The sequence below is a fragment of the Hyposmocoma kahamanoa genome, unplaced genomic scaffold (assembly GCF_003589595.1).
Source record: "Hyposmocoma kahamanoa isolate Upper Pololo Valley unplaced genomic scaffold, ASM358959v1 117, whole genome shotgun sequence".
Taxonomy (NCBI): Eukaryota; Metazoa; Arthropoda; class Insecta; order Lepidoptera; family Cosmopterigidae; genus Hyposmocoma; species Hyposmocoma kahamanoa.
This window is the reverse complement of record NW_020653397.1, coordinates 852,384-861,724: the sequence shown is the minus strand read 5'-3', so window position 1 is coordinate 861,724 and position 9,341 is coordinate 852,384. Positions and strand designations below refer to the sequence as shown.

Here is a 9,341-nt window from a genome sequence, read left to right as displayed (position 1 = left end):
TGGGATCAAAGCAACGTAAGAGATGTAGTCTAATATTTATTTAATGCAATGATTGATCACGAGGACATAGATACCTCTGACATTGGTGACGTGAACAGGTAAATCGAGATGTTGTGGTTCACATCCCACTAAGTCTTCGGAAGAACATCCCGCCAGCTGCATGAAACGGTCTGCGTCCGTATCTAGACAAGGGCTTACAATTTTAATGACTTACTTAAAATTTAACGATTTTATAATAAGATTACCTCATATCGCATTCAACAATAAAGTGGCGAACTAAAAAGTAATACTTGGAAAGCTGACCAAAGTAAATAAGTAATTATAATTTTTTTATAAAAGAAAAACCGATCTCAAAAGATCATGGAATTAAATCTATTTGCCAAGTTTTGCTCAAATCGATTACCGGATTCATCCCCCAGTTTGCCAGCATTAGAGGTGGAATATTTCTTCAAATTTAAATGGGACTAATACTGAGGTACCTTAACAATTTCATTCAATTCACAGATTCACAAATGCCGGAATAATCGCGTAATAACATACACACAAAACAAACATACTGTCTAATTGAGATCCTCCTCTTTTTGAAGTCGGTTAAAAACGAGCAAAATAAAACTGAATCATGGTTTTATTTGTATATCAAATACCATTTTGTCTTATTTGTCCAAATAACATACACATGTGTGGGGTTACGAGGCTTACGAGGCAAAAGAAACAACTGAATTTTTTATGCACTTCTAAAGGGTGGAATCCAATAAGACGGACACCATTTTTCGAAGCCCTAGCTGCAATCAAATCCTTAAGGCGTATTCATTAACACTGAATCAACATTTCGACGCCTCCTACGTAAAGTATCGTATGTCGAAATTGCCAAGTTTACAGGGGAGTGTTTTAAAGTTCTCCGTTTCATTCGGCAAAGCTTGTTACTCACATAGAGTGATCATTTAATAGATCATCCAACCGATATCTAGGATTTTATGATACTCAACGTGTGTAACGAGATTTGCCGAATAAAAGTGAGAAATCGAAAGTCACGTGTTATGCTTATTTCAATGAATTCAGAACTTTAAAAGGCTCCCCTGTAAACTTGGCAATTTTGACATACGATACTTTACGTGGGAGGGGTCGATTTGTAACATCCGCTGTGGTTACTATTTGGAGAAATTCCGCACCTTACGTTTGGCCGGTGATCGAGTCATCCTTTATATGACTATGACATAAGTACATGTTTAGTTATAAGCACTGTAAATGTACGTTGTACTTTTCAGAAGTTTCAAGATTCTACGAGAGAAATTAGTCGAATAGTCGATAACATTTTTGTTAATTTATTACTTTAAATAGGTTTAATATTTATATTTATATTTAACAGTTATTTGTTTCATAATAATCTATTTTTATTAATTTCACGTGATAAAAGTATGTAACGAACCAGAAGACCTTATCTTAGTTCTTTGTTTTTTTGTTTCTAACGACTTTTTTGCCGAAGCGTCATCTGTGAGAAATCTATGAAAGTTTTTCTTCGCGTTATTGGTAGGTCAATGTTCGCGTCACTTTATTATTGAGGTTGTGATATAATTATTTAAGAATAATTTAGTTAATACGCTAGTATTAATATTAATTTTCATATCATCGCCAGATTCTAATTATAAACATTGTAGATTTCTTACAATTGAATATCATTAATACTATAAGAGAGTGAAGAATGTGTCAAAGTGGTAAACTGTAGAATATATACACTCCTACGTAATCCATCATGAGCCATAAAAATAGATACATTTTGTCATAATTTTATTTTTATGTACGTCTTTCTTTATATTTTGTAGCAGTAGAGCTCCTTGCCCAAGAATTGGTTCAGGGAAGTACTGAAGAGCAGAAATGTGCGCATTACTGCATTTCGGATTTGAAGGGTAAGGGTGCTGGTGAAATTACAGGCACATGGGACTTTTCAACTTATGTCTTAGGATGACGGGCGTGGTGGAAGTACACCTCAGATTTTTGCGATTTAAAGCTCCGAGTAGTACTGCGACTGCTACGGACAGGCGTGTCGCTTACCACCAGATACACGCCTAATTCGCACCGTCTCTTGGTATAATTAAGACCCGTTCTCGATAGAACATATTCCAAGGTTGACCATGATTTCTTTTTAACATTAGGAAGTAAGTATGTACATAAAATTGTCTGTGAAAACATGTGTATGATGTCCGTGTCGGCAACACGAAATATTGTAATGGCAACTCAAACAGGATACCTTTTCCAACGTTGAGATTCTCATGTAATGTGCATTCTTCGTACTAAGTATACTAAACATATTTTAAAACAAATAGCTTATTATTCATCAAAACTACAGTCCACTTGATGCTCCCAACATTGTTTCTTCGAACCGGTTATGAAGCAGCTACCTATGGCACCAGGTGAGGCTCCCAACAGTCCCTATGACTTAAACTAATACAGGTGGAGGCAGTACCAACTTCCAAGGATCAAATTGTCGTTGAAATTTCGCGAAGCGTCGCGAATGTCGAAGGGCCGATGGAAGGGCACGTTGCCGTGACGATTGAGATAGGCGACCAGAGTTTCCGGGAACGACTGCATTGACAGGCCCATGTAATGGTGCCGCAGCTGCAGTGCCTTCACCAGGAGCGACGCGCATTGCAGAAGGTCTTCTAATGGCACCTGGAGTTCGGAGTTTAGTTGCGGTCTTCAGGAAATTTGCATGGCCTACATTGTTACTAAGTTAAAAAGTATACTAAAGTATATAAGTAACTAGTATAGTCTTGCTTTGAGTTACATTTCGTAGCAGTAGAACTTCTCGTAGAAAGAGTTCGTCCAGGGTAGTACTGCCACCTTACCTATTTCTGCCGCCAAGCAGTAATGTCAGCAATACTGTGTCCCGGTTTTGAAGGGTAAGGGTGCTGGTGAAATTACAGGCACATGGGACTTGACAAACTTATGTCTCAGGGTGACGGGCGCAGTGGCAGTACCCCTCAGATCTTTGCAATTTAAAACTCTGAGTGGCACTGCAACTGTTACAGACAGGCGTGTAGCTTACCATCAGGCGCACGACTTGTTCGTGCCGTCACTTTTTTTTTTTTTTTTTTTTTTTATGTTAACCAGTAGGCAAACGAGCAGATGTTATAAAAAAAACTAAATCCGTTTAAATTTCGCTTATATATCCGTGTTGTTAAATTTGCTTCCTAAATTAATAATAAAATATATCACCACTTGTTGAAAACTTACTTGACGTTCAACTTGACGTCGTTGTATAAGAAGTTTCTTCTCTGTCTGTTCAATGAGGAACTGCGGGGCCGTCATATCGGCTTTTGAGGAGGCGGTGGTGGCCCACACCCGTGTATTACCGAGTTAAAATTATAAATACAAAGATCGAACACTTAAAAAATTCCTTTGATCCGGCTGGATTCGAACCAACGTCTTCAACAAACCGTGCCAGACGCTAAGCTAATGCTAACTAAGCCACGGAACGAACCAGCGGACCTTACGAATTTTTTTATGTGCTTGCTGCAGATCTTTTTTTTGACGATTTTTTTACCGTATCGCCATCTGTGAGAAATCTATTTTTTCCCGGTTAAAATTTTCGTGGCGAGCAACACGTGTCTCTTAAAACCAATCACGAGTCGCGTTTTCGCCGGACTAGAAGCCTCTGGCATTTCTCTAGTGCTGCCACATATTGTTACGCCCTTGTCGAGTTCGATATGCAGTAAATCGGTAAACTCAAGTTCAAACTTAAGTTCAAATCTTTCTTTCATAACTAAGCGAATTGAACATAAAATCACTTCACTTTTCATAGCAGTAGCGCTCCTTGTGAACCGCAAAGATCGGAGGGGCACTGCCACTGCGCCCTGAGACATAAGTTGACAAGTCCGGTGTGCCTGTAATTTTATCAGCATCCCTTCCATTCAAAACCGGACCGCAGTAATACTCACGTTACTGCTAGGCGGCAGAAATAGGTAAAGTTGCAGTAATTCTTAATTCTTTCACAAAATCTAAAACACTTTGTGAAGACGTCTGTCTGTTAATGTTATATATATAACAAAATATACTACTTCTTTTTAATATAAAATACGTTTTCATGAATGTACCGTGATGCTAATGTTAATTTTTTTAAAACTTCTCTCTCAGCGACACTCTTGGGCCCAGTGCCTCTACCATGAGATTACTATTAAACAAAATGTTCGTCTGTAAACAAAATGTTGTTTCTTCTTGTGACCTCTAGGGACACTCTATAATTTGCCATACACAATTTACACGGCCGCTAGCGACAACTGTCACAGTAAACTCGTGGTAGTGGCAAGAGTCTATACTACCTAAGTCCCAATTAAATTTTTTTCCCGTACTAATACGGTTCATTTTGCTTGGATCGCCTGACAGGGACAAGGGCTTTATTTCAGAATCTATTTTTTTACCAACGTAGTTTACGTGTAGGTTGTACAGATAGACTGTTAATATCCTGAACTAACCCCTGTGGTATGAATTCCCAGAAGTCCTATGCGGTGGAATGCCTCCTCTTCCTGGGTAGACACCTGGCCTGGCGGTTGCTCTCGCGTATTTCGGGTGCCCTCTGTAGCACTGCGGATGTACGTGCGCGTGATACCGCGCAAATGCTTTCTTGTCTCACTGCAGCATCACAATAGTCAAAAACCCTTAGTTAGTACTGCTAAGTAAGTAAGTATTATTCACTACTTCGCACGTGCCCGCAAAGCAAGTTACATAGCTTGAGTAGGTACCTTCAGAAACGCACGCACACGTAGCAGGAGCCTTGGCCCTAGGTGGATATGTTTAGTGTAGTCTATGTAGCTTAAAAAAATCGAGTACAGCCAGAGGTGGGCAAGCAAGTTTTAACCCGGCGCCTTGTCAATCTCGGCTTTAAATCGGGTCCCATTAATTAACAACGGGTTGGAACCATTGACTTACAAATAAATGGACGACGGGTCTAATACAAAAACCACGAAAAAAATGTCCCAAGTCAACCTATTTAAACGTAGTGACATGTAAAGGAATATGGAAAAGCTAAAACGTTGAATTTAAATTGTAATGTCATCGCAGTACTGTCTAATTTTGCTTGCTTCGCTGTTAGTCGAACAAACGAAGACTAAAGCGTGAATGACGCTCTGTATACGATTTTAACGCCCTATAAGTTCGGACACTTTTTAGCGCGGACCCGACGTCCATATAATTGTAAGTCAATGGTTGGAACCCATTAACGCTCAAAATTGAGGGCAAAAACTATTTACGACTGAATGTTTGTTGTAAATCTTGTTTTGTTAAAATTATAAGATCATTTTTACAAAATGTTTATTGCTTTCTGATCTAGACGATTCGATTTGCCGTTCAACTAGATCGATTCGCTTGGGAATCGCATTGAAATAAATCGATACAAAAAGTAGTTATAAAAAATACTTAAAATCAACACAGAACACTTGTGTACTTATGTTTACAGAAGGTATAAATAAAATGGTACAAAGTATTCTTACAATGACATAATTTCGGAACTTATTCTTGTTATCTAAGTAAGGATCCTGCTGTGTTTAGAATTTCGAATTATTACTAATTTGCATATTAAATATTACAGACGAAAATCCCATAGATGATACATCAGCCGTATTGTCACGTTCATGCCATACTTCAGAAAGCAAGCGCTGTTTTTTGAGTTTTCTCGCTTTTGTATATATATGTATAATAAAATATAACTAAAATGTACAAATGTAAGAAATCTCGTAACTGAACAATGGAGAACCTTCGTAGAACCTGGGGCAAATGAAGAAAATAACTAAATATATAGGTAAAAAATGGTAAAACGGTAGAGTCTTCGTATGATACGTCTTTCTTGGTTGGGTTCGCAAAGGGAATTCGTATGTACTTACTTTCGCATTTGTGCCCACTTTTTGAAATCATTCTTGGAGCCAAACATGGTGTGTGGTGATGCTCGCCGCCTCGTTACAAAAACTTATCCCATTGTGGGATTTACTGTAAATTTTTACTTTTCAACACATTGTTATGACCGTTCTCATGACATTTTTAGCAGTCTTTCTATTCTATTGGGCTACGCCAAAGATATTTAAAAAAGTTTTTGGTAATTTCAATAAGGAAATCGCAACTTTCTGTAAATTTAAAGGAGGTTTAAAGATTAAAAAAAAAATGTAAATAAAAAGCTTTCAATGACATAGCAACACTATACATACTTACTTTAATTTGGGATTCGCTCTGGACCTTTTCGAGGGAAAAGTGTCGTTTTTATTTTGACTTTCAATTATTTTATGAAATCTAGTTTAAAGTGGAATAGGGTAGTGCTATTGTGCCTTAATCGAAGATTAAAACGCGAAATTATACGAATCTCGAACTAAAATACCCGTATCGGCCCGTTCTAAGGAATCCCGAGTCAATCCAAGCACGCCGCCTCAAATTGCCTATCCTCTTTGTGGCGGCCATATTTACAGAAAAACTTATTTTTATGTTTTCGGCTGAAGGACTATGTTTCCATGGCCAGAAATAAATTAATTTAAAAAAAAACTTTAATTTGAATTTGTTCTAATTCTAAGCCTTTTTTTGGTTTTTGTTAATGTTAAAATGTTTTCGACTGAAGGACTTTGTATCCAGGTCATGTAATAAATTTAAAAAAAAGTAGTGGAAACCTTAGGTCAATGATTAGAGGATGGAAAAAAGGTCAATGCTTAGAGAAGTCAATGTCAGAGGTGAAAAAAAAAATAAGGTCAATGGGTGGAAACAAGTTTCGGATGGTTTCGGTGTATGAAACAAGGAACTTTTTTGATAAGATAGATGAAAACAAGAATTTGGAATAACATGTTTAATGGTGATAATTTAATTAGAGAAGAATACAAAACATTGTTTTTTTCGATTAAAAAGCAATGCAAGCGGTCTTTTTGCGTTTGCAATTAAATATTATAAAAACCATATATTTAGTACCTATATATTCTAAATCTATGATAAAAACTTAATTAATTCTACTTGATTTATTTTTCGATTCGATTTGTCCCTAAAATTTCATACTTTATTTTTTAAACTGACAAAAAAAATGTTGTAACCATAAATACGTATTTTATTATTCTCCATTTGCAATTTCATATGACGAGAATATCTTTTTATATGAATGAAACATTTTAAGTAGTGCCTACGTCAGCATCGAAATCAAAGACCGTAGAAGATATCCGTTACATTGAAGTGCGTTAAAAAATTAATTTAAGACACAATCATAATCAAAGTAATCATTGACTTACAAATAAATGGACGACGGGTCTAATACAAAAACTACGAAAAAAATGTCTCAAGTCAACCTATTTAAACGTAGTGACATGTAAAGGAATATGAAAAAGCTAAAACGTTGAATTTAAATTGTAATGTCATCGCAGTACTGTCTAACTTTGCTTGCTTCACTGTCAGTCGAACAAACGAAGACTAAAGCGTGAATGACGCTCTGTATACAATTTTAACGCCCTATAAGTTCAGACACTTTTTAACGCGGACCCGACGTCCATATAATTGTAAGTCAATGAAAGTAATCGACATTTTTAGCCAATTGGTTCATTTCCTAGAAGGTCAGATCATTAATAAAAACAACTTAAATAAAATACAATTTTAATTTGATATTACAAGTTTTACACACACACACACACACACACACACTCTCTCTCACACACACACACGTTATTATAAGCTATCAATTCTAAACTAGCGAGTGCCGTTTAAGGCTGATGATGGGTGTCGAGAAGTTGGGGGGCAGCAGCGAGGCCTTCCCACCCGCGCGTGGCGTCGTCGGCTGCTGTGGGTATCCAATTGTCTGGAAAATCGATTTTAGTTTATCATACTAACCTCCGAAGTTACTTACTCTGTTGTATTGTGGGAGTTTCAAGTTACAATACTAACATGATGCAGCACAGCGTTAACGTCGTTCGGCGATGTTTCTAATTTATTAACAAATTAATTCATATTTTTAAACTAAGCTACACTACGATAATTCTTTCTGTACTTACCTCATGTGAGGTAATAAGATACATACCGTACAATGAGAACGATATGTAAACTTGATTATGTATTGTTCAAGTTAGTAATTTAATTATGTAAGATACACACATATGTAAGATATTTACTAAGTAAAGTATAGCTTTAAACCATGTACAGCACCATTTTGTAATGTTCAAACTTCGAAGCTATTCGAGTCTTACGGAAATTGACGATTGTGTTGAAAAATTGTTTTTTTGTTTATGAAACCTGCTGACTAGTTTTCAATATTGAAAAAAAATAGAGAGATAGTATATATGGACAGTACAGGAATTTCAAAATGGCCGCCGTAAAATATAACGATTTTCCACGAAATAATGGAACTATGGAAGAAAACTTACAGTCTAGGATATGGCAGTATGACCAATTAGACGCCTAGGATATTTTCTTCCATGAGGATAAATATCTTTTTAAGGGACAAAAGTAATTACTAAACTTTTATCTGCAATTCCTCATTTAAGAACCATATTAGTAAATTGGATTCGAGGAGGATTTGCTGTTGATGACGCTACGGAAAATAATACAATTAACGGAAATAAAATAATTAACGGAAAATTTAACTGACTTATGGCGTATATTCATTTAAAGACATCCTAAATGTTTTTTTAATTAATTAATTAAGTTCTTACAATATTTATTACAATGCTGTTAGCTTGCACTGCTTTATGTAGATTTTTTATTGTCAACACTGGTAAGTTTATTATTTGGAATATCGTACATATTCTAGTCTGTACGTCAATACAGTCGTAGATATCGGTGTAGCCAACCAAAGAGGAAATGTTGCCAACTTCCTGAGCACAATGGCTCTGGTGGTAAAATTTTTCGTCCTTCGCGACAAGCTACAGGACTGACTCTGTCCAATTTATGATCGTGCGGCACGTACGAGGTTCGGATGCCTCGGACACGTCTCGCGCCCAGCACGGTCTAATGTGAATATGAAAATGCAGACCGTCTGAGGCTCGGATGATTCGGACACAGCTCGCGCCCAGCACGGTCTAATGTGAATCATCCTTAAAGCGTCTAATTAGTCATACTGCCAGATCTTGTATTTTGTTTTTTTTTTTTCGAAAAATCGTTATATCTTTAAGGTGGCCATTTTGAAACTCCGATGTCCCAGGGTGCATTTTTTAAATTTTAAATTGAACATGTTTTGTGTTCGTTCATATAATGTCGTTTTTAAAATCTGGATTCTCTTTGATGGGAATTACTTTTAATTTTTATGTTCTTTTAGACAGTAGTCGGAAATATATTGATTTCCGAATTTTCCCGATGTTCAATGTTAATTCAATATATAGGATTGACACAGACGAACAATG

General features: G+C 36.5%; 2 protein-coding genes across 5 annotated transcripts in view; both read right to left on the bottom strand.

The window, feature by feature from the left end:
• Positions 1-5,990, bottom strand: part of LOC113239903 (AMP deaminase 2-like) — a 33,376-nt gene extending 27,386 nt beyond the window's left edge. The window contains exons 1-4 of the mRNA XM_026477064.1: positions 5,874-5,990; positions 4,470-4,626; positions 2,466-2,667; positions 48-182 (exon numbers count right to left, since the gene is read on the bottom strand). Coding sequence (XP_026332849.1) covers positions 48-182; positions 2,466-2,667; positions 4,470-4,626; positions 5,874-5,920 — 541 coding nt within the window. The 5' untranslated portion in view covers positions 5,921-5,990. The remainder of the gene's footprint in view (positions 1-47; positions 183-2,465; positions 2,668-4,469; positions 4,627-5,873) is intronic.
• A 1,522-nt stretch (positions 5,991-7,512) lies between these two features.
• LOC113239954 (AMP deaminase 2) overlaps positions 7,513-9,341 on the bottom strand; it is a 74,754-nt gene continuing 72,925 nt past the window's right edge. For 3 of the 4 annotated variants that reach the window (XM_026477130.1, XM_026477132.1, XM_026477131.1), the window contains exon 16: positions 7,513-7,804. In XM_026477130.1, the coding sequence (XP_026332915.1) occupies positions 7,691-7,804 (114 nt within the window). In that variant the 3' untranslated portion in view covers positions 7,513-7,690. The remainder of the gene's footprint in view (positions 7,805-9,341) is intronic. The other variant, XM_026477133.1, reaches the window with a different exon arrangement.